This window comes from Carcharodon carcharias, chromosome 6, assembly GCF_017639515.1.
Source record: "Carcharodon carcharias isolate sCarCar2 chromosome 6, sCarCar2.pri, whole genome shotgun sequence".
Lineage (NCBI taxonomy): Eukaryota > Metazoa > Chordata > Chondrichthyes > Lamniformes > Lamnidae > Carcharodon > Carcharodon carcharias.
The window spans coordinates 71,578,009-71,603,859 of record NC_054472.1 but is presented as its reverse complement, the minus strand read 5'-3'; the positions used below and the strand labels follow the sequence as shown (position 1 = coordinate 71,603,859).

At 41.3% G+C, this 25,851-nt stretch overlaps 1 protein-coding gene across 4 annotated transcripts in view; it reads right to left on the bottom strand.

Annotated features, from left to right (window-relative positions):
* The window catches only part of pag1 (phosphoprotein membrane anchor with glycosphingolipid microdomains 1), a 231,969-nt gene that overhangs the window by 46,138 nt on the left and 159,980 nt on the right, over positions 1-25,851 (bottom strand). For 3 of the 4 annotated variants that reach the window (XM_041190026.1, XM_041190024.1, XM_041190023.1), the window contains 2 exons: positions 14,219-14,430; positions 5,070-5,121 (listed from right to left, as the gene is read on the bottom strand). In XM_041190026.1, coding sequence (XP_041045960.1) covers positions 5,070-5,121; positions 14,219-14,367 — 201 coding nt within the window. In that variant the 5' untranslated portion in view covers positions 14,368-14,430. Of the gene's footprint in view, positions 1-5,069; positions 5,122-14,218; positions 14,431-16,807; positions 16,843-25,851 lie in introns of those variants that run through there. The other variant, XM_041190025.1, reaches the window with a different exon arrangement.

The window sequence follows — 25,851 nt, the reverse complement described above, 5'->3', positions numbered from 1 at the left end:
TTAGAATTAAATCTGTGACACAGGGAGGAAGACAAGATAGCCTGGAAGTGCCTTCAAAGATGGAGATAGATGGTGAATCATTTTGTTTCCTCTTTTGTTCCTAATAATTGACCCAAAAGTGATGCTCATCAAATAGGTTCAGGTCACTTGGTCACCCTCTAGGTTGGGGAAAGATATGGCGGCCAGGGCTGATGGGGAAAGATATGGCGGCCAGGGCTGATGGGGAAAGATATGGCGGCCAGGGCTGATGGGGAAAGATATGGCGGCCAGGGCTGATGGGGAAAGATATGGCGGCCAGGGCTGATGGGGAAAGATATGGCGGCCAGGGCTGATGGGGAAAGATATGGCGGCCAGGGCTGATTAACAGATGAAATAAAAATGGAGACAAATTGAAAAAAAACTTTTGAGAATTAAATACATCAGCTGGATTTTAAGGTTAGCAGCAGACGAATGGCGCTTGCCAGTCATTGCACTTCCGTGGGCTTTCATGCTGTGACTTACAGTTATTAGACAGTCAAAACAGTGCAAACTCTACAGGGGATCAGGGGCCTGTGTAAACAGGGCAACTGACAATCTGTCTCTTCAACCAATTAGAATGAAGGATTCTCAGTAAGGCATGCAGAATCCAAGCCTAGAAGTGTACAGAAGGCAATATAGTGAGGGGGATAGAATGATGGGATTGAGAAAAAGAAGTGTCTTAAAAATTTTTTTGATCTCCAACAATAATTAAAATATGAAGATGTGGCTCCACATTTATAAAATTAAATTTCCAGTATCAAATAGGCTGATTGGCAACAATTAAAATTCATCATGCTATTGAAAATTAATGATATTTAAATGGACAAGCCCCAAATTTTTTGGGTGTTTAGTTGGTTATGGATTCATATGGTGAGAATGGATATTATTTTAAAAAATATTTTTAGGGAATATTGTGTTATTCTGTGAAGAAGGCTGTGTGTGTGTGTGTGTGTGTGTGTGTGTGTTAAGACATGAAAGGATAGAGGCCTTAGGTGGGCATTTGTAATGAGATATTATGGTGAGTTTGAGGTAACAAGTAAATAGGTTGGATCTAACATTTGCAATTTTAGATAAGTTGAGACTTTGTTTAAATATCAAAGGAAAGTCAGAGGTGAAAAGAAACATTTTTGCATCTTACAGGAGATCCATGGGTAAACAGAAGAGGGTATATTATATTTTATTGAACCGAAAGCAGAGACAAAATAGAAACGCGTAAGATTTTATATTTCGAAGGATTTGAGTTTCAAAGAGTTGTGAGAACAATGGAACCTGAGATGAAAGGGGGAAAATGAATTTTAGAGTTATTGTGGAGAGCTTAGTTGGTTAGCTGTGGGCAGTTGGCTGTGTAAAGATGATCTCCTGGAAACCGCTCTATGCTGAGAGAAGATGCAGTTTCAATCAGTCATCCAGGCAAGTCTTGGGCTGCAAAAGGCAGTCTTGTTCTGAGGTCTTGGATTTCCATAGCAGAGTAGAACAGAGATTAAGAGGTTGTGTGGTGTGCCTTTAAAAATGCTACAGCAGTTTGCCTTGGGTAATATTACTGGATTTTTATAGTTAAACATCTATAAGGGAGTTTTACCTGTAAGGTGTTTACTTGTGGGTCTGACCAAGTAGGGAGTATATTGGGCTAATGTTTTCTAAGACTAATTTTAATTGCGTAACTTTAATCATGTGTGCTTAACTTTTCTTGTTAATAAAACTTTAACTTTTAATTTTTAAAATCCCAGAAGTGTCACTGGACTTCTTGCTGCTGAGATCAGTATGTTTTCTTCTTGTTTTCATAATACAAAAAAAAAAAGAGTACGGCCCGGAAGCCAAATTTCCCCCTGGGATTTGGTTTGCTCAGCAATTAACATCTGCTGTGGTCATAACAATATCACAAATTCATATCATTGCATGTATCCAAATGCATTGTCTCTTGGTGAGGTAGTGTTTGAGAAAGCTTCTGGAAGAGCTGGGAAATTCTGTGCTTAACTAAGTCTATGCAGATGTCGGAAGTTGCTGCCTGATATAATCCTTAACAATGGTGAGCACGGATGGAAACAGCGACTTCCAGTGGGTTCATGGGAATTTAAAACCTCAGGGAATGATACGGGGTTTTGTCAGTAGGAGCACACAAGATTGATATGCAGCTCCCATTCCCAGTGATCCTGTGCTCCCAGTTCAATGAAGACCAGCCGGACTGTGGGCTACTGAGACAGGTGCTTACTGGAAGATCCAATAACTCAAAGTCTTCAAAGATTTCCATTTAAATTCCCAATCGAGTGCTTTTCAAAAATATCTTATCTGTGGCTCTGTAATGGTGTTGTGCTGCAAAGATAGTTCACCCTGGAACTACCCAGGTTTGAAGGGTATGCCTGAGGTTGCCAATATTCCTGGTTCCACGGTTGGCCATCAAGCAAGAGACTGTCAGATCTCATACATTACATACAAAAAATATCACTAGGATCCCTTCCACCACATTACCTGGTGGAAAGGAGAAAGAAGCTGGGAGAAGGAAAGGAAGAAGGGGAAAAGAAAGGAAAAAAGGATTTGGATTTATAAAGTGCTTTTCATGATCTCAGGACCAATGTTCCTTCTAAATTTTCTTAAACAGAGAAATCATAAACAGCCTTAAAAATCCATTCATCTCATCAAACAGTGAAATAAAACTTCCTTAATCTGATCTCTCATCAATTATCCATTAACTTAGACATTCTCGACTAACCTGCGGCTTACAGGATGGTATATATGGCTCAGTGAATGGTGAAGGAGATGTTCATTGGTCATGCTTCGTACGTATGATCAATAATACAATCTGCTTCATAAACCTGTCAAAAAGCATTCGGTTCTCACTGTGACAAATCCATTGAGAAACTTTTACAATCTGAGGCAACGTTTTCTGGTGATGATCAGCTGTACCCACTGGTTTATCACTTGCATTTTCTGTGGTTTTTTTGGTGGGCCATTTGGCTCTATGTTGCATTCTGGGCCATTGAGAGCTGCTGAATGGAGAGAACTCTAGAGTCTGGCTATAATCCAGGGCCGGCAACCAGATACTCCGCGGGTGCCATTATGTTCAGTCAGCTCAACCCCTCCCCTTGAGGCCAAATGGCTACCGCGGCATTTTCCCTGAGTCTCTCTCTGCTTCCCACAACTCTTGACCAATAAAAACAAAAACAGAATTACCTGGAAAAACTCAGCAGGTCTGGCAGCAGTGGCGGAGAAGAAAAGAGTTGACGTTTCGAGTCCTCATGACCCTTCGACAGAACTTGAGTTCGAGTCCAAGAAAGAGTTGAAATATAAGCTGGTTTTTCTCCTTTTCCCCCCACTGCGTCCGCCCCCCCCCACACACCTTAAACCAGCTTATATTTCAACTCTTTCTTGGACTCGAACTCAAGTTCTGTCGAAGGGTCATGAGGACTCGAAACGTCAACTCTTTTCTTCTCCGCCGATGCTGCCAGACCTGCTGAGTTTTTCCAGGTAATTCTGTTTTTGTTTTGGATTTCCAGCATCCGCAGTTTTTTTGTTTTTATCTTGACCAATAAATCTGGAGTGCTCTCACCTTCTAAAGCAGAGTCATTTCTGGGGCTCTGAGGCCTTGTTTGGCTTCTTGCTTCCTCCTCTTTTCTCCCTGCACTATTCAATCCCAGACACACCTCCCCGTTTCCCCCCACTGCTCAAGCTTGCTTCTCCTCCATTCAGATTCGCTCTGCCCCATGCTTGCTACTGCTCCAATCACAGATTCCCTCTCTTCAGCAACCACTGCTCCTCCAATCATAGGTCAGAAACTTACTACGTTGGGCGGGAGCGGGCAGGGGCAGGCATGGAGCCGATCACCGCCGGTGATCAGCTGTGCGCCGCCATTTTACATGCGTGGGCCAACTAAGGCCCGCACAGCATGATGCATGGCCAGTCAGCACTACCTGTGCGGGTGGGAGGAGGAGGGAGGGTCAGGGCCTGCGCTCTTTTGCACGCGAGCGCAATCTCCCTGAAGCACAGAGATGTCTCAGCGAGATTAAGTTGATATTAAAATAATTAAATAAAGCATTAAAAAAAGTTATCTAAACATGTCCTCTCATGTGACACAGTCACATGAAATGGGACATGTTTTTAATATTTCAGGAAAAGTTTATTTTATTAAAACCTTCAGGAAACATCATCCTGCCTGTGAATGATGTTTCCCAAAAAATGTAAAGGCCACTTGGCCTTTTCGCCTGCCCGCCAACCCTAAGTTTGGACGGGCAGCGTTGTTAATAAGCTTGGTCACTTTTTTAATGGCCTTAATAGGCCATTGACAGTTCAGCCGGCGCATGGTCGCCTCTGGCGCGTGCCCGCCAAATGAAAGATCTAAATGATGCGCGATGATGGTCGGGTTGCAAGCGAATCGTCATCTCGCATCATTTTGTGCATTGGGCCTGCCCCACACACCGACAGCAATATTCTGGCCATAGATTCCCTCTCTCCCACACTCATTGTTCCTGCAATCATGGGTTCCCTCTCTCCTGTGCTCGCTGTACCTGTAATTACACATTCCCTTTCTCCGCTGGTCGCTGTTCTACCAATCACAGCTACACCTTTTCCCACTTTACTCCATCCATTTGCATTTTTAAGCTAACCTTTTATGCTTAGTCCTCCATTACTCCCACATCCCCTTAATCAGCTGCAGTCCACTTACTGCTTACATTGGGGCTTCCTTCCTATATGCCGTAATGCTCCACTAGATTTTGGCATATAAAAGTTTGATATGAAACAGACACTGAGATTTTGACTTTCTTAAAAAGCATAGGAAGAGAAGCAAGCATGTGCTTTTAGTGAAGAACGGTGTCATTTGCATTAATCCCCAACATTGAAATATATGGTCTAATGAAACCATGATAAATTCCATTTTTCTTGGAGTATTCCCCACTCTGATTAAAATATCTAGAATGCTCCAGACAAACTAAAGTTAGCACTTACATTTGAAAGGCAGTCAGGGCAATATGTTTATTTTTAGTAGCTTTTATTATACATTAGTAGAATAGGTATGTTGCTAAATTTAGAACTAGAGCAACTAATTGTATAACACATACCACACTCATTAGATTTTCATTGCCCCCATTCTGCTCAGCAGTGTTCAGGTGTCTGGTAATAGAAAGAGTTCATCATTAGATCATCTATAAATGTGCATACGATATGTTTGAACAAGACAGCAGTTTTTTTAAAATAGCAGTTATGCTTCACTCCTCATCGACTGGCGACATTTGAGTGATTTACACATTACAATGAAATATGCTTGTTTGAATGCTCCATAATATATCGCAAAGCACAATCTGAACATATCAGCTAAACTAATGATCCCAAACCAGTTTACAAAGAGACTTTATGGGCCAGCAAAGAAAAGTCCAAAGTAATAAAGAAAAGCTGTCAACATTGCCCAGGGTTCATCCATTGGCATTGTCTCTTGCATGCAAGTCTGTAACCACTTTCCATGTTAGGAATATCAGATCACTCATGAAGCCATCATAAATCTGAGTTGTTTTTGATGCATATTAATAGAAGTCTCCTTTCTGCACAGATGTATTGGGAGTGGAGTTAAAAACGGTATTTTAACAGTTGAGATATTCTCTGCAATCCAGCTTGGTACATGAAGAGTTTTCCCTATCCACAGTTTCTAGACAGAACACATTGTTAAATAGTTAATTGTCACATGAATGGTGGTGATAAGAGACCATGAAAAGCTGACACTGCCCTTCTGATTCTGTTCTGAGTGTATTTCCTGATAATTACACAGCAGTATTGCTGCTGGTCATGAACACGTCTGACGCACACTACTTTCGCTTGAATAGCTGTGAGGCTTTGCAAAGCTGAGGAGTTGACTGGTGTTACATTATTAACCCTACTTCAACACAAATATACAAACAAATATAGGTACAATTTTTGGAGAGCGTGCAGAATGTGATGGATCATAATGGGTAATTGTACAGATCTTTGAACACCCGGTGGTACATAAGGCATAACAATCAAGAAGAGGCCATACATTGGTCTGAAAATAAAAAACATAACATTCTCTCTCTGCCCAAGATAATCACAATGAGACAGGTTCATAATTTAAATGGATTACATGATGCCTAAATTACTTAAGCACGAGTTATGATCTACAGAGTTACCCATTCTAATAAAGAAATGAAAAGAAACCCACTGGTTTGAGACAATCCAATTTACTTGACCTCAGCCAGGCAACTGGTAGGGACAATACAGTTTGCCCTCAAATTTCCTGGGCTATGGCAGGAGGAAGAAAATAAAGCTGAGGTCTGCATTTCAGATTATCTAGACAAGCCTTCAGAAAAGCAGAAAAAAATAGAAGAATATAAAATGAATATTGCACCTTTTCATACAGTACTTGTTATCACACCACTTTGTTACTTAAAAACAGGTTTTTCTTTTTCAAAAAAAAATGGGCTGTAAACCCTCAAATTGTAGGCTTGGGGCAGGTAGGAAGTTAAATTGCTAAAAGATCTCCAGTTTTAATGGAGGCAGGATGATCCATTTTCAGGAGGCTGCTTAGTCAATAAGACCTTTTGGCAGGTTACTTGCTTCCATTTTAGCAGGATTCCTAGTTTTAATCATTGTCAGCCAGGTTTCCTGGGTCTTGGGAAACCTGGCAGGTAAAAAGAGGCAGGAAAGGCTGGATTCATCGAGCAAATGCCTTTGCAGGTCAGGAGGAGCAGTAGTGTAAACCACATCCACCACAATCTCTCTCCAACACACCACCCATCATTGAACCCACCCTCACATGATCTCCAACCCACTCCAATCTCAACCTGATCTTTCCCCCTCCAAACCCACTTTACTCACTTCCATGATTTCTAACCCCAACATGCAGTAAGCTTACCTTGTACAGGCAAAGCCTTATCTGAAGCATTGGTGCCTTACCAGAAGTTGTCCATACATTGTATGTTTACTAAATGGGAAAGTCTTGGTTCACTCGTTTGAGATTAATCTTAAAATTTGAGATTTAATCTCAAGAAGAAACTAATTATGGGAAAGATTATGCAATTCCTGAAGACTGGGCTAGCAAAACACTGGAGATCTTTTTTCCCCACTTTCTGGTTCATTGTATATAACTGGGATCACACAGCAATACATCTGGATGATTGTATCCTGGAAATATTTCCACAGTTTCCTGCACATTTCCACTTCAAGATATCGTTCTAATCATTCTTGACATGAGCTTGTTATGATGGTAGAATTAATGAACGGGGAAGATAATATGTCTAAGTTTACAATTAGGATAGTACAATTAAAAATATCTGGAGCCAATACTATCTAACACTAAATTTTACACCTTGACTGTTACAATATGCAGAGAGATAAAGTATGTATATTATTATGTATGTTTATGATAGAGTATTGCACTTGATCCACCATAGAAAATGTCAGTGCCATTTAAAGTTTAAGGAGCAGTTAATGAATAAATTACTCAGAGTGCAGATGTTTTGCTGGTGCATAATTTTTGAATGGTAATTGCACAATCCATCTTTAGCACTATGTATTAATTACTAATATTACATTTTAGTAAAATATAAATAAATACACAGTAGAGGCATTTCCTGTGCCCCACTGATACGGTTCCTTCGACTGGAGGCCTGGACCTTTGACAGACTCCAAACTCTGGTGCCTGCTCATGCTTGGCCTCCAGCTGCCACCGTCTCCAATTCTTGCCTTTTCTGCCAAGCGGGTCTGAAGGGGCCATATGCGGCAGTTTACATTGTGACTAAGCCAAGCTGACATTTATAGCTCTCCAGGTGTGTCTCTTTGTTTTGATACTTTGTAGTCCTCGGGATGTGGACAGTGCGGGAAAGACCAACATTTATTGTTCACCTCAAGATGCACCTCCCCAACAACCAAGGAGTTGGCCCCTCTCCGTGAACTGCTGCAGCCTACGTGACAGTAGTGTACCCAAGGTACTGTCAGATAAAGTAGGAAATTCTAGGATGCTGACCCAGTAACAAAGAAGGAATCTGATCCATGTGAGGATGATGAGAGTTGATTGAGATATGGTGAGTGTTCCATCACACGCCTGATCTGAGATTACAGATGGTTAAGAGGCTTTGATAATGTCAGGATGAGAGTCGCTTGTCACAGAATCTCCAACCTGTCCTGCTTGTAGCTGTTATAGTTCAACAGCTCTCCCAAGACCATGGGAATGGGGCTGGTCATTACTGGGCACTAAGGGAAGCTAGATAATGACACAAGGAAGAAAGTATTAGAAGGATATGCTGATAGGATGAGGTGAAGACAAGTGGGTGACGGCTCACATGGAACATCAAAACCAACAGAGCTGTTGGGCCAAATGGCCTGTTTCTGTGCTGTAAACCTAATGCCTACTCATTTAGTACCATAGAAATAGGAGCAGCTTGGAATGAATAATTCAGTTAATAGATATTGTGTCATGAAAACAATGTATCTTGAACAACATACTACTCTTAAAGAATCTAATATCATTATATGCTGAAGTTTTACATTGGATGGATGCATAGACCACAGCAAAAAGTCAATTATAAGCCTTTCAATAATCAGTTCGAGATGCCAAAATCTGCTTAGATCCTGAGATGCACTATAACCAAGGATATCATCCACTGTGAAGTTTGTATAGGCAATGTCAAAACAGAGAGAATTGTAGACTTGCTTCATCCATAGGCTTTCAATTTCTGTTCAGGGCAGATTTCATGGACTGTCAATAAATTGCTAGAGAATTACCAGAAGACAGCCCTTTCTAGGTAAGCCCTTTAATCTTCTGTTTGTAGTGTAACAAATATCTTACTATAAGATGACGTGAAAATCTAGGTCACACAAGCTCTTTCTGCTATGAGTACTCTTAGTGGTTAATTAAAATTAAATTGTCTTCATCTCCTCTCTAATATACAAAGTAGGTAGCTAAGATTTAGAACTGTTCTATTTCTTAAATTTCACAGCCCAATTAGTGAAGCGCATGATGAAAACTTTCTCCTCATTGTAGTCTGAGGAGAAGCTATTTTATGCTGCAGAGGAATGCAATATAAAAGCAAGGCAGTTTAGTGGGGAAAAGACTTGGCAAATAACTTGATTAAACTCAAAATGAAACATGGGGACATAATATAATTTCATTCAGTAATTGATTGATGATCAGGCCATACTGCAATTTTGATTTTCCTCACCTATTTTCTGCCCTCCCCTTCTCCCATATCGAAGAGAATAATCCTTTGGCACAGTACAGCTCCAGAAACACTACTGTCCTCTGGTGCTTCATCTAGATGCAGGAGAAGGAACTGGCAGAACTCTGCCCTCCACCTCAACTTGCCATTGATCCTGTCAGGATTTGGGACAACTGCTCAGGGATGGGTGGGAATTGCAGTGGGAGGGGAAGATCCAGTTGTCATGTTCTATGTGGGTAATCAGAGACATTGGAAGGACTAAGAAAAAGGTTCTGCTTAGGGATTATGAGCAGAGAGGGGCTAAAACAAAAAGCAGAACCATAAAAGGTAATAATTCTGAATTACTATCTGAGCCACGAGCAAATTGGTGCAGGATAAAAATGATTAGAGACATGAATGCATGGCACAAAGATTGGTGTTGCAGAAGTGGGTTTCGATTCATGGGGCACTGTCACCAGTATTGGAGAAAGTGGAGGCTGTACTGTTGAGACAGCTTTCACCTGAACTGTGCTGGGACCAGTGTTATAGCTAATTGTATAACTAGGGCAGTAGATAGGACTTTAAACTAAATAGGAGCGGGGGGGCGGGAGTGATCATGTAAGGGAGAGATGTGGTAGTTTGGAATTTGGGAAAGGACATAGCATTAGAGTAGGGTGGAGATATGGATAATGATAACCAGTGTGTGGCAGGAAGGGAAAGTATGTACAAACTTAGGACTGCACTAACAAATAAGGCCAGAGTTGGGAAGAATGCTAAAAAGACTAAATTAAAGGCTCTGTATCAGAATGTGCACAGCATTTGTAACAAAGCTGATGAATTAATCGCTCAAATATAAATAACTATGTATGACCTGATAGCCATTTCAGAGATGTGGTAGCAAGCTGACCAAGGCTAGGACTTAATTTTTTTAAAATTCATTTACAGGATATGGAAATCATTGGCTAGGCCAGCATTTATTGCCCATCTCTAGCTGCCCTCGAGAAGGTGGTGGTGAACTGCCGTCTTGAACCGCTGCAGGGCATCTGACATTTAGGATCAACAGGTAGCTAGAAAAAGGTGGTGCGGTAGCTCTCTTAATCAAGGCTGACATTAGTGCATTAGTTCTGAAGATCAGGATGTAGAATCAGTTTGGGTAGAGATAAGGAATAACAAAGGTAAGGAGTCATTTGTGGGTGTAGTTTATAGGCTCCTAACAGTAGTTAGGAATAGGACAGAGTATACAGAAAGAAATAATGGGGACTTGTAAGAAAGGTACTGCAATAAACATGGGAGATTATACTCTTCATACAGATTGGACGAACCAACCTGGCAAAGGTAGCCTAGAGGATGAGTTCATATGGTGTCTTCAGGACAGTTTCTTAGAGCAATATGTTCTAGTGCTAACCATGGAACAGGTTATTTTTGACCTGATAATGTGCAATGAAACAGGATTAGTTAATAGCCTCAAGGCAGCAGTGATTATAACATAATAGAATTTCACATTCAGTTCCAAGGTGAGAAGTGTGGGTCTAAGGTTAGTGTCTTAAACTTAAATAAAAGCAATTACAAGGGTATGAAATCAGAGTTGGCTAAAGTGAACCAGGAAAATATAGATTAAAAGGCAGGATGGTAGAGGAGCAGTGGCAAATATTTAAAGAGATATTTCATAATTCTCAGCAAAGATATATTCCTTTAAGAAAGAAAGACTCTGAGAAGAATGCACCATCTGTGGCTAAGGAAGTTAAGGATAGTATCAAATTGAAAAAAAAGCATACAATACTATGAAGACTACGGCCTGAATTTTACTTTTGGTGTGCGGGCGCATGTCTGACACGCTGTAACATAATATGATGCGCGTCCTGACGTCATCGCGCACTCGCATGATATTTCATTCGGTGGCCGCGCGCCAGAGTCGGTTGCGTGTCCGCTGATAATTGAAAGGCCATTAAGGACCGAATTAAGGCAGGTGAAAAGGCCAAGCAGCCTTTACATTTTTTAGGAAACCTCATCCATGAGCGGGATGAGGTTTCCTAAAGTTAATACTAATTAAATAAAACCTGTATTTTGAAAATAAAAACATATCTCATCTCACGTGACACAGTCATATGAGGGGACATGTTTCATTAAATTTTTAAAGTCTTTATTCACTTTTTTAAAAAGCGCTTCAATCTCCCTGGGGCAGCTCCATTAATTCCTCTGTCTCATCCTCTCAGGACCTTCACTCACTTTAGTTACTCTTTTGCTTTATAAATACTTATAGTAACTCTTACTATCTGTTTTTATAACTCCCTGAGGCAGCTCCATGCCTCAGGGAGATTGAAGCACTCTTTCACGTGTATGCGTGAGCTGCGCGCTAGACTGGACTCTTCCTCCTCCCCCCGCCCGCACAGGTAGCGCTCAGTGCTACTGCTCGAGTTCCACACAGGACGGGCATTAATTGGCTTGCCTGTGTGAAATCATGGTGCAGAGCTGATCGCGTGTGGCAGACGGCTCCCCAACCACCCCCGCCCGCTCCTGCCCAGCCTGTCCGACGCGGGAAAAGTTGAGGCCTAAGGATAGATCAGAAGATTGGACAGATTTTAGAAACCAGTAAAGAATGACTAAAAAGAGAGAAATTAGTGTATGAGAAAAAGCTAGCTGAAAATATAAAAACAGATAGTAAGAGTTACTATAAGTATTTAAGAAGCAATAGAGTACTAAAATGAGCGAAGGTCCCTTAGAGGATGAGACAGTGGAATTAATAATGGGAAACAAGGAAATGGTGGAAGCATTGAATAGGCTTTTTCTGTCTGTCCTCACTGTAAAAGACTCAAGAAATCCCAACAATATTTGAAAATCAAGATATGAAAGGAAGGAAGGAACTTAAAACAATCACTAGCGACAAGGTACTGGGAAAACCATTAGAACGAGAAGCTGACAAGTCCCCTAGACCTGATGGCCTACATCCTAGGATCTGAAAAGAAATGGCTGCTGAGATAGTAGATGCACGAGTTGTGATCTTTCAAAATTTTAGATTTGGGAAAGGTCCCAGCGGATTGGAAAATTGCAAATGTAACATCACTATTCAAGATAGGAGGGAGACAGGCAGCAGCGAGACTATAGGCCAGTTACCCTAACATACATCATAGGGAAAATGCTAGAATTCATTTTTAAGGAGGTAATGACAGGGCATTTGGAAAATCACAATGTAATTAGGCAGAATCAGCATGGTTTGTGAATGAGAAACTATGTTCGTCTAATTAGGGATCTTTGAACAAGCAAAGTGGATAAAATGGAACCTACAGATGTGGTGTAATTAGATTTCCAAAAGGCATTTGATAAGGTGCCATATCAAAGGTTACTGTACAAATAAGAGCTCATGATATAGGGGATAACATTAGTATGGGTAGAGGATTAGTTAGATAACTGGAAGCAGACAGTGAGAATAAATGGGTCATGGGACAAGCTGTTACTAGTGGAATACCACAGAAATCAGTACTGGGCCTTAACTGTTTACAACTTATATCAATGAATTGGACGAAGGGACCGAATGTATGGTAGCTAACTTTGCTGATGACACCAAGATAGGGAAGTAAAGCAAGTTGTCAAGAGGGCATAAAAGTCTACCAATGGATTTAGATGGGTTAAGTGAGTGGGCAAAAATTTGACAGATGGAGTACAATGTGGGGAAATGTGAGGTTGTCCACCTTTGGCAGGAAGAATAGAAAAGTAGCATATTATTTAGAAGGAGAGAGCCTGCAGAACTCTATGGTACAGAGGGATCTGGGTGTGTTGGCACATGAATCACAAAAAGTTGGTATGCAGGTGCAGCAAGTGATTTGGAAGGCAAATGGGAATGTTGTCATTTATTGCAAGAGGAATCAAGTATAGAAGTAATGAAGTGTTGCTGCAGCTGTACAGGGCCCGAGTGCTGTGCACAGTTTTGGTCTTCTTATTAAAAAAAATATATAAATGCATTAGAAGCAGTTCAGAGGAGGTTCACACAACTGATTCCTGGGATGAAGGGGTTATCTTTTGAGAAAAGGTTGCCCATTGGAGCTTAGAAGAATGAGAGGTGATCTTATTGAAACATAAGATCCTGAGGAGGCTTAACAGGGTGGAAGCTGAGAGGATGTTTCCCCTTGTGGGAGATTCTAGAACTTGGCAACAGTTTAAAAATTAAGGGTCTCCCATTTCAGACTGAGGTGAGGAGAATTTATTTTTCCAGAGCGTTATTGGGCTGTGGAATTTTCTTCCCCAGGGAGCAATAGAAGCTGTGTCATTGAACATATTCAAGGCTGAGTTAGATAGATTCTTGATCGACAAGGGAATCAAGGGTTATGGGGGTGGGGTGGTCAGACAGGTAGGTGGAGTTGAGGGCACAATCAGATTAGCCAAGATCTTAATGAATGGCACAGCAGGCTCAGGGGGCAAATGGCCTACTCCTGTGCTTAATTCTTGTGTTCTTGCATTCTGACCTAAATTCTACGGATGGGGCTTTTAATAGGGGAAGACACTCACAGTGATGCAACAGAGCACCAGATCCACAACGTTTCTGTAACTTTGGAGTGACAAAAACCCAGATTGAGACAAAGCCAAAGCTAGTTTTAAAAAGAAATTCTTAAGGAACAATGAGTTAACTTCACTTTAAAGTTTCAGCATTATTAATCCTAAAATCCCATCAAGCATTATCCACATGTCATATATTTGAAGCTAAAATCCTCTTCACTTTGATCCATTGCCAAGTGACCAGATTTCACACACCTCTTTGCTTACTGCTCTTGATACCATTACCACCTCACCACATTGCCTGCTACTTCTCCCTCTTAAGAAACATGCTCCCACTCTCACGAAAACTCAGTGCAATGTCAGAGAATGCTGTAGGTACCCAGAGAGCCACAATGATATCAAATACATTGAAAAATAAAAAAGCTGCACTTGAATAACAGAAGAGTTGCATATTGGTTACTGGTGGGCTAGTGTGAGCCACAATTGGTATGGAATTGTTTAATGTTCACTTTCATCACCTTAAAATATAACAGAGTATGATGCTGGAATCCATTTTCTCCACTAAGGGTTGTTCTTACCTGTCGCAGCTATTGCACAGAAAATTGAGAATGGCCAGGAGCAAAAAGGCACAGACAATGGCAAGCAGACTCCAGAGAATGAATTGGTGTTGTCCACTGTCAAATACACCTGGCATAAGTCCGACAATGTCAACAGAATTTGGAGCCATTAGGAAAAAGGGGACAGATTTCTACTGTCCAGTGACATCAGTGTGGAAATAATTCTGTATTACCTGTAATACATAAAGAACACAAAATAATCGTGATTAATTTTATTACTGACATTTTTTAAATGGGGGAAACCTTTGCTTGCATATACTCAAGAATGTTCAGTGCTTGCGTTAAACAGTGAGAAAGGGTAACCAAAGCAGGTCATATATTGCACATAACATATATTGCTTCATATGTTCTGGATCATGAGCTATATAAGAAAGGTGGTCTACGATGCACTTTCGGATAAGTGTTTGTTATATCCCTTTCGGCTACTTTTTGATAGATGCTTCAGGGACTAATTTGGGGTCAATACCAGAGAACTGTTTAACCACTTCTTCTTAATAAAGGAAATGTTTTCTGGATTCCACCCTCTGCTTCATTGTTAAAGAATGTCACATCTCCTTTAAAATGTCAAACTTTTAGTAGTAGATTACCACATTTCATTTGACGCAGGACAAAAGTAATTGAATTAAAGGTGAACCGATCTGTCTATTATGTTGATCATATTAGATTTTGCATGAGTTATAAACAACAGATTTGTCCAACTACAAGCAGTTTCAGTTAGGTCTCATTCTGGAGGATTATTTACGGTGGATTTAGAATTAATTCCCTCTAGTTTAACTATTCAAATAAATCTGTTCAGAAAAGTGCAGCTTGTGTTTTCCTTGGTTCTGCTTAGTAAATTAACATTAAGAGGAGGTTATGTTTTTCTAATGAAGAAAGCAAAAGCAGAATATTTTTGCAAAGGATCTGAAATACCCATTACTTATAACTTCCTAAACAAATTTTCTGGTGACCCTTTTTAATGGGATCACAACATTACAGACTTAGTAAAAAGCGAGTTTGAACAAATATGTTCTGACAATGGAATATGAACGCACAAAAGTTTAAGGCACTGGCTCCTTGGCACTTGATGAAAGCATTTGTATTCGCTCCCCTCTCATCCTCCAACAATGCATATTCTCACTGCAAACAGCTATTAATGAGTTGGATTCCAAGTTTGATTTAGCAAAAGAAAAAATAAAGCTTAAAATTTCAAATACTTTTGCAGATGGATGTACTGGAGTTGTTTGTATCTCTAAATTTATTCTCATTTCCTGTTTGATGTATTTATTTTCTGAGAGTAATAAATTCAGTCACTTTGAAGTTTTATTTCCATGCTTCATTGTCCTTAACCCCAATCTGGAAGGTTACAGTGTGTCACTGATTTTCTCTAATTATCAAATTGTACCCTTTAACCTTTCTTCCGGATGCTCAGATTCACTTTGACTGCAGAAGTATTTTTGATTCAGCCTGTCCATTAAGTGTTTGAAGTATCCATATTTTCAGTTAAGAAAGGGCATGAAACCACAGCAAATATTATAAACAGTTTTCATATATAACTAGACAGGGGGGTAGGAATAAAGGGAGTAAGTGGGGGTAATTTTCCTGCCTAACTTTTGCCTCTGAAGTATGGATCCGTACAGTTCACTGTAGCTTTGCAATGATCAACGTCACGCAAATTGTAGCTAGTTACTTCTGCTTGAATGTGTATTCTCCTCGTGTATTATTGGGTGATTACCAAATTATACACCAGATAATGTGTAAACATTTGATTGCAGCCCTCATATTCATAAATCAATGCACTTTATACATACTTAAAGATAAAAATCCATAAACACACCACAATAAAACCTTTTTGAAATTACAGCAGCCACACAAAAGACAAGCACTGAAGACCAGTATTAGGAGACAGCAGTCTGTGTGCTACTGACCTACTTAAAACAGTTGTTGACAGTAAAGGAGCCTGAACTGACTGATTTGCAAGACCCACGTGATAATTATGGATGAGAAGGGGCATTGGTTCATCTTAATTCATCCATCCAGAGAGATGCTAACATCCTAGCACTGTAGCATCTGATTTTAGTCCAGCATATACTCACTGGCTAAACTGCCTGTACATCAAAGGGTTTCTGTGTAATTAATAGGTTACTTTGAATAAGCTGCTCTCACAATTATTACTTTCTCAAACTAGCTAACATGATCCAGTGTCCACAGCTTGCTCAATTTAATGCACTAATGGACTTAATCTGCAAATGCAATAATAAATCTATCACTTGATTAGTGTGTTTACTCAGTAATCAATTATCCTTGGGAAGGGTACTTCAAACGCATGTTTAAAAATCAATGCGCATTATACCACATTTTGTATTACATTTATCCTGCAGATATCATGCGCATCAAAACTCTGACTCTGAACAATTTGTGGACATCTCAAACAATTTAAGCAATATTACAGATTTCACTTCTTTTAGCAAGCCGAACTCCTCTCATGAAATGGCCACTGTGATTTCAGGTTATAGTGTGGCACTGTAATTTATATGTACAAAATAAAGATAGTAACAGCCAACAACTCACCCATGTTACAGAATAAAAGCAAAATATATCAGTCTTCTTCACATATCTGTGCATGGACTAAGTTTTTTGGTGTTGACAAGATAACAGAGTCAGGTCTTCTACCTCTTCTCGGTTTGGAGAGTTGTGGACTTAAAAATATTTGACAGAACAGCTTTGGCTCCATTTAATCTATATCATATTGAGGTTTGATGTGTGCAGATGCTAAATTTAGGAGGAACTGATTTAGGTGTTAACCGCTCATTAATAAAATTATTTTCTGCTTTTACTTTTGACTAGGTTTTCCTTCAGAAGGAAATAATGCAAAGAAGTACAGAGCAAGGAGCTCTATACTCAGTCATCCAAGGGTTGTTCAATTATCTGCCACCTTTCCATCTTGGATGACTGTGAAAGGAAGAAAATTCTTAAAATTTTCCTTTTCTCCTACAAGCTAGATTTGGGGATCGGTGTGGGGAGGGTGGTGGTGCGGGGGGACATAGGTTGAGCGGATGTGGTGCAAACAAAATCTTTATGTTGTTCTTCCTCTTCCAATCTACAGGCTTTTACATCTAAAGTTGCTTACCCATTAATATAAATCTGATTTGTCTTCCCTCAGAATTTAATTTGTCCACCCAAAACTTATAGCGCTTAAGTCAAACTGCATCTTGAATATAATGTCTAATTTTGGTTGCAAAGAGACAAGGGAGACATTTAATCACTGGAGGCAGTGAGAAGAGCAACAGGTTGATCACTGGTGCAAGGAGTCTGTTATTTAGAAAAAGTGGAGAAAAATGGGTTTTTTTAGTCTAGGAGACAGTAAAGAGGTGATCTTCATGTTATATGAGATTGTTGATATATAAAAAGCCTTTCCATGGAAATGGACAACAGAGGAAAGGCTTTGGAAAATAATGCAATTGAGTGAACTTCAGGGAGATTGAGGAGAACAAGGAAGAATGACGCTCTACACTCACTATGAGAGGACATCTTGTAACGCAGGCCAGGCAGTCTTGCTGATGGAAGCAGGGTTGAAAACAAGACTAAATCGATTTGCATAAACAGCTTTTGGAGTGGTCAGCATGGGACTAACAGATAACAGATTCAAGAAAAGGAGGTTAGACATGAGGTAGTAGTTGGGGAGAGGGGATGAAAGGGTCAAGGGTGAAAATTTTGACAAGTGGTAGATGAAAGGAGTTGAAGGTAATTGGGTAGTTGGGATTTGATTGGCATGGAGATTGAGTATACAATTAGAGTGTCTTACGAAAGAGATGAGTTTGAACAGATGAGATGGGAGAGGAGCTGTAAAATGATAGGGGATAAGAGTAGAATGATATAAGGTTGGAGATGGTGATCAAGATTGAAAGGGGCAGGTGGCAGATAGCAACTACACAGATGGTCTCCTTCTTACACACTATGAAAGGCATGAGAGCTGTTTCCATTTGATATAGATGGTACTACAGAAATGAATGTTGAGGCTGGCTGAGCAGCTTACCAGTGGCAGCAGTGGTGTGATGGGTGGAAGGCTGAAATGGGCATAAGGAATTTGGGAGGATATTGAGGGCTTGTTTCTTTTCCAAAGAGCAGGAGATGGTCAGGTGGTTGGAGGAAGGTGGGATTAACAAAAACAGAACTGGTTCCAACAACATGGTGGCTCTTCTATTTACATATAAATAGATTTGAAAAATGCAATTAGCACAATTCAAATTTATCAGCCCGAAACTCTGGATAGACTTATTCAGGATTCTTGAATTTCATACAATTTGTTTACAAATAGCCCCAAATTAGCATTCTTCACCTTTAGCTTATGTTTTGGCTACAACCAGAAAGACTGGAAATAAGCCACATGGTGTCAGAGTTTCAGCTCCATTATAAACCTTTTTGGTATTACAAACTCAAAACAGCTCCCAAGAATTACTAATCCTGTGACAGGATAACTTTTGGATTAAGGATCTCTTTTCCCGATACCAAATCTCCATTTCACTGCACATCAGGTTCCTAGTTGTCCAAATGTTGAGTTGTGATTTCTCTCTTGCTAAAGTATTATTTAAAAAAAAATCAACTTCCACATATACTGCTGTTGGCTATAAACACTATTATCCTAGTGAATGTGCTTTTTTTGTGCATGTGTTACTCCTGACTTCCAGCAGCTACTGCCACTTTAGTTTTAAATGTACTACCGTACGCACATGACTCCTGTGTGCCATTTTAAATTTTACCTTTAGCCCATGTTATGACTATAGACCAGATCCCCAGGTTGGCAGGATTCAGTTCAGGACCAATACCATGTTGTTTAAAGTAGACAAAGTTTGAGATTTAAGACCCTTGCTCAGTGAATTAAACCACAAGATTCCATGGGTTTTGGAAGAAACAAAAGTAAACTTTACAATGCAAGGTCAGAAAGATAAAACAATTTACGATATCTATCTCATACTCTAACATTCAGGGTAACTATGGAGTACATGTGAATTAACAAGCCAACTTTGGTCAAACACACTACACTAAACAATAAATGGCAGATGTGATTGATCAAGACAGAGTCCATGAATGTCTTAACAACCCACCCAGACGTCAGTAGCAGAGTGAACCAACCTCACTGAAACTCTGTTACTCTCGCTAGGGATTCCAGTCTTCACCCTCGAAGATCTAACCTGGGAATTCTCTCCAAAAGTCACTCCAACTAGGACGGTGTCAACAATGGCCCACCTCACAGGGTTTCAACCTCATCTCCCGAGATTCTGTTCTCCTGAATTCCAGGGTATATACTCAAACACCAAACCACAAGTGCAACTTCAGTTCTTCAGCTGTGCCAAGCACTATTGCTCCAAAGTTGCTGTTGCCCCAACAGCTCACATAATGGAACCACAAACCTTTGGTTGCCCTCTGCGACCTTCAGGCCTTCTTCTGAGCCCTCTTCCATTACCACAGCTTCCTTTAAGCCCTCTGTGCTTAAAGTCTGCTACATGCAGCCCTTTTCCTGTTTGGAGCCTTTTTATTCTGCTCCTCTCTCTAACTAAGCTGGGACTGCTTCCTGTTCCTGTCCCCTCACTGGGAAACTTCTTTTGGAACCTCTCCGTGTCCCCCCTCCCTTTGGGTCCTCTCCCTGTCCACTGCATAGGACTCTTGCTGGCAATGGCGCTCTGCACCTGGTCGCAATTTTTCTTCTGGCTCAGGTGTGCTGGGCCCACAGAATGTAAAAATGCCAGTCTGTGTATGTGCAAAAGCTCCAAGGTCCATCGGGAGTTGAAATTCCTGACCTCCGCCCTCAACGTTAGGGTAAGTTTGACTTTCATAACACACATCTGACATTCCAGTTTAGTGCTGACAGCATGCACTCTTGGTGGTGCTCTCTTTCCAATGAGATGTTAAACTGAGGTCCCATGTGCCTTCTCAGGTGAATGTAAAAGATTCCATGGCTCTATTTCAAAGAGCAGCGGAGTTGTTGTTCAACTAATATAACTAAAAACAGACTATCTGATCATTATCACACTGTTGCTTGTGGGAGCTTGGTGTATGCAAATTGGCTGCCATGTTTCCGACATTGCAACAGTGACTACAGCTCAAAAGTACTTCACTGGTTGGAGTGTAATTGTTGTAAAGTGCTTTAGGATATCCTGTGATCATAGGAGGAGCTAAATAAATGCATTTTTTTAAAAAAACACCTCCACTGCTGCAGTCTTCCAACATGTTTGCATTTTCAAGCTCTCCTAGTTATGTACCTGAATTGGCTACAGCACATATCTTGACAACTGGTGCACATTTTGTATGAAAATAACAAGATCAGCTTACATAACTGTTTGCATAGAAAAGTACTCATTTTTTAAATTCATTCAAGGAACGTGGGCTTCACTGGCTAAGCCAGCATTTATTGCCCATCCTTAATAGCCCTTGAGAAGTCGGTAGTGAGCAGCCTTTTTGAACTGCTGTGGTCCAGGTGGTGTAGGTACACTCACAGTGCTGTTAGGGAGGGATTTCCAGGATTTTGACCCAGCGACAGTGAAGGAATGGAGATATATTTCCAAGTCAGGATGGTGAATGGCTTGGAGGGGAACTTCCAGGTTGTGGCATTCCCATGTATCTGCTGCTCTTGTCTTTCTAGATGGTAGTGGTCATGGATTTGGAAGGTGCTGTCTAAGGAGCCTTGGTGTGTTTCAGCAGTGCATCTTGTAGATGGAATGCACTGCTGCGTTGGCAGTGGAGGGAGTGAATGTTTGTGGATGGGGAGTCAGTCAAGCGGGCTGCTTTGTCCTGGATGGTGTCAACCTTCCTGAGTGTTGTTGGAGCTGCACTCATCCTGGCATGTGGAGAGTATTCCATCACAAAAATAAAAATACCTGGAAAAACTCAGCAGGTCTGGCAGCATCTGCAGAGAGGAACACAGTTAACATTTCAAGTCTGCGTGACTCTTCAACAGAACTAAGTAAAAATAGAAAAGAGGTGAAATATAAGCTGGTTTAAGGGGGGTGGGGTGGGGGGGGGGGGGGGGGGGGGGGGGGGGAGTGGTGGGGGGAAGGTAGAGCTGGATAGAGGGCCAGTGATAGGTGGAGATAACCAAAATATGTCATAGACAAAAGGACAAAGAGGTGATGAAGGTGGTGATATTATCTAAGGAGTGTGCTAATTAAGGGTAGAAAGCAGGACAAGCAAGGCATAAATATCCTTCGTAGGGGTGGAGTGGGGTGAAGGAATCGAAATAGGCTAAAAGGTAAAGATAAAACAATGGATGGAAATACATTTAAAAATAATGGAAATAGGTGGGAAAAGAAAAATCTATATAAATTATTAGGAAAAGAAAAGGGGGATCGGAAACAGGGTGGGGATGGACGAGACAGTACATGATCTAAAATTGTTGAACTCAATATTCAGTCCAGAAGGCTGTAAAGTGCCTAGTCGGAAGATGAGGTGCTGTTCCTCCAGTTTGCGTTGAGCTTCACTGGAACAATGCAGCTGGCCAAGGACGGACATGTGGGCATGAGAGCAGGGTGGAGTGTTGAATTGGCAAGCAACAGGGAGGTCTGGGTCATGCTTGCGGACAGACCGAAGGTGTTCTGCAAAGCAGTCACCCAGTTTGCGTTTGGTCTCTCCAATGTAGAGGAAACCGCATTGGGAGCAACGAATGCAGTAGACTAAATTGAGGGAAGTGCAAGTGAAATACTGCTTCACTTGAAAGGAGTGTTTGGGCCCTTGGACAGTGAGGAGAGGGGAAGTAAGGGGGCAGGTGTTGCACCTTCTGTGGTTGCATGGGAAGGTGCTGTGGGAGGGGGTTGAGGTGTAGGGGGTGATGGAGGAGTGAACTAGGGTGTCACGGAGGGAACGATCCTTGTGGAATGCCGCCAGGGGGTGAAGGGAAGATGTGTTTGGTGGTGGCATCATGCTGGAGTTGGCGGAAATGGCGGAGGATGATCCTTTGAATGCGGAGGCTGGTGGAGTGATAACTGAGGACAAGGGGGACCCTATCATGTTTCTGGGAGGGAGAGGAAGGTGTGAGGGCGGATGCGCGGGAGATGGGCCGGACACAGTTGAGGGCCCCGTCAACCACTGTGGGCGGAAAACCTCGGTTAAGGAAGAAGGAAGACATGTCAGAGGAACTGTTTTTGAAAGTGGCATCATCAGAACAGAGGCGAAGGAGGCGAAGGAACTGAGAAATTGGGATGGAGTCCTTACAGGAAGCGGGGTGTGAGGAGCTGTAGTCGAGGTAGCTCTGGGAGTCGGTAGGCTTGTAATGGATATTGGTGGACAGTCTATCACCAAAAATTGAGACAGAGAGGTCAAGGAAGGGAAGTGTCAGAGATGGGCCATTTGAAAATGATGGAGGGTTGGAAATTGGAAGCAAAATTAATAAATTTTTCCAGGTCCAGACCCGAGCATGAAGCAGCACCAATGCCATCATCGATGTACTGGAGAAAGAGTTGTGGGAGGGGGCCGGAGTAGGACTGGAACAAGGAATGTTCCACATACCCAATAAAGAGACAGGCATAACTGGGGCCCATGTGGGTACCATAGCCACATCTTTTATTTGGAGGAAGTGAGAGGAGTTTAAGGAGAAATTGTTCAGTGGGAGAACAAGTTCAGCCAGACGGAGGAGAAAAGTAAAAACAAAAAACTGTGGATGCTGGAAATCCAAAACAGAAACAGAAATACCTGGAAAAACTCAGCAGGTCTGGCAGCATCGGGGGAGAAGAACAAAGTTGACGTTTCGAGTCCTCATGACTCTTCAACAGAACTGTTCTGTTGAAGGGTCATGAGGACTCGAAACATCAACTTTGTTCTTCTCCGTCGATGCTGCGAAACCTGCTGAGTTTTTCCAGGTAATTCTGTTTTTGTTGCGGAGTAGAGTAGTGGTGGATGGGGATTGTTTGGGCCTCTGTTCGAGGAAGAAGTGGAGATCCATCAGACCATCCCGGTGGGGGATGGAGATGTAGAGAGATTGGACGTCCATGGTGAAGAGGAGGCGGTTTGGGCCAGGGAACTGGAAATATTTCTTTTTCCCAATAATTGATATAGATTTTTCTTTTCACCTCTTTTCTATTTTTACTTAGTTCTGTTGAAGAGTCATACAGACTCGAAACATTAACTGTGTTCCCCTCCGCAGATGCTGCCAGACCTGCTGAGTTTTTCCAGGTATTTATATTTTTGTTTTGGATTTCCGGCATCCGCAGTTTTGCTTTTATCTTAGTACTCTATCACAATCCTGACTTGTGCCTTCTAGATTGTGGACAGGCTTTGGGGAGTCAGGAGGTGAGTTACTAACCGCAGGATTCCTAGCCTCTGACCTGCTCTTGTAGCCACAGTATTTATTTGTGAACCTTATCATATTTTACAAGAAAAATAAGAGATTAGACTCTCACCCATGAACCTTTAAAAGTATAAGCAAATTTTGGAGGCAATTTAGCTTTAAATTATCTACTACAGGTGTGTTTCAAATTAGTGAAAAACAAGAGCTTTTAACAGTCTTAAAAATAAATTGCTTATACATGTACTGCATAACTATTCTATGCCCTGTATACTGAGGTGTTACTGCCCCCCACTGTTTGTACATGGAATCACTCCACTTGTTTTGTCAAATGGAGACTGACTATGACTTGATCCTCATTTCATTTCTAACCCTACAGGTTATTGCTGATACTTTATTTTCAATTTGAGCTTTTTTTAAAAAAAAAAATTAGTGCAGCAATGAAGCACAGATATTGTGTCTCTTGAGTGCCTCGACTGAAACTGCCTCCGCCACTCTGCAGAATCCGTGGTTAGAATAGTTTGGGAATTTTTAAAAATGTTGTTCTCAATCTGATGCTGGCAGGGTTGCATTTATTGCTCATCCCCAGTTGCCCTGAAAAGATAGTAGTAGGTCAACTCCTTGAATCGCTGTGGGGCTTGCACTTCCATGCTGGTGTTAGGTAGGAAATTCTGGGAAACTGATCTATCAAAGTTGAAGTAATAGTGACATAGATCCAAAACAGAGGGGATAAGTGCTTGGGGTGATGGTATTCCCATGGCACAGTTGCACTTGTCATTCACCATGGCAGAGGTCACAAGGGAGGGAATTGCTGTTGAAATGGCCTTGGTGAGTTGCTGCAATGTATCCTCAGTTTGCATGTACTACAGCCACACTATGCCAATGGTGGGTGCATGGATATTAGGCCTAGTGACAGAGCACTAATTGTGAATAGTGCCCTGCCTTGGATTGTGCAAAGTTTATTAAGTGCTGTTGTGGTTGCACCCATCTGAGCGAATAATAGGTATTCCACACACGGGTCTTTAGTTTATAAATGGTGGAGAGGATTTGAGGGGCCCAGAGAGGTTTTATTGCGCAGGTTATTCTATCCTCAGAATCACAGAATTGTTATGGTGTTCCGACTGAGAATTATGACTCAGTGCCATTCTCCTGCCTTTTCCCTGTAACCCTGCACATTAGATGATTATTTAAATAGAAGCAATGTCCTCTTGAATGCCTCGATTGAAACTGCCTCTGCCACTCTTCCAGGCAGTGCATTCCAGACCCGAATCACTTGCTGTGTGAAAAAGTTTATTCTCATATTGCATTTGCTTCTTTTGCAAAATACCAAATCTGTGCCCTCTCATCCTCGATCCTTTTACGAGTGTGAACAGTTTTTCCCTACCTACTCTGTCCAGCCCCCTCATGATTTTGAACACCTCTATCAAATCTCCTCAGCCTTCTCCTCTCCAAGGAGAACAGTCCCAACTTCTCCAATCTAGCTTCATAACACAAGTTTCTCAACCCTAGAACTATTTTTGTAAACCTCTTCTGCATTCCCTTCAATGCGTTCACACCCTGCCTAAAGTGTGGCACCCAGAACTGTACACAATACTCCAGCTGAGGTCTAACTAGTGTCCTACACAGGTTCAGCATAACCTATTTGCTCTTGTACTCTATGCCTTATTTATGAAGCTTAGGATACTGTATATTTTATTAACTGCTCTCTCTACTTGCCCTGCCATCTTTAATGACTCATGCACATAGACACCCTCAGATCTCTCTGCTCCTGCACACCCTTAAGAGTTGCACCTCTTATTTTATATTGTGTCTCCATGCTTTTCCTACCAAAATGAATCACCTCACACTTCTCTGCATTGAACTTCACCTGCCACCTGTCCGCCCATTCCCCCTGCCACCTGTCCGCCCATTCCACTAACTAGTCTACGTCCTTTTGAAGTTCTACATTGTCCTCCTCACAGTTTACAATGCTTCCAAGTTTTGTATCATCCACAAACTTTGAAATGATCCCCTGCACACCAAGATCTAGATCATTAATATATATCAAGAAAAGCAAGAGTCCCAATACCAACACTTGGGGAACTCCACTACAAGCTTTCCTCCAGCCCATTACTCGCTGTTTCCAATTACTCTGCCAATTTTGTATCCACATTGCTACTGTCCCTTTATTCCATGAGCTATAACTTTTCTCAGTCTTTGTGTGGCACTGTATTGAAGGTCTTTTGGAAGTCCATGTACACAGTAACAGCATTACCCTCACCAACCCTCTGTCACCTCTTCAAAAAAAACTTCAGTAAGTTAAACACAATTTCCCCTTAAGAAATCCATGCTGGCTCTTTTC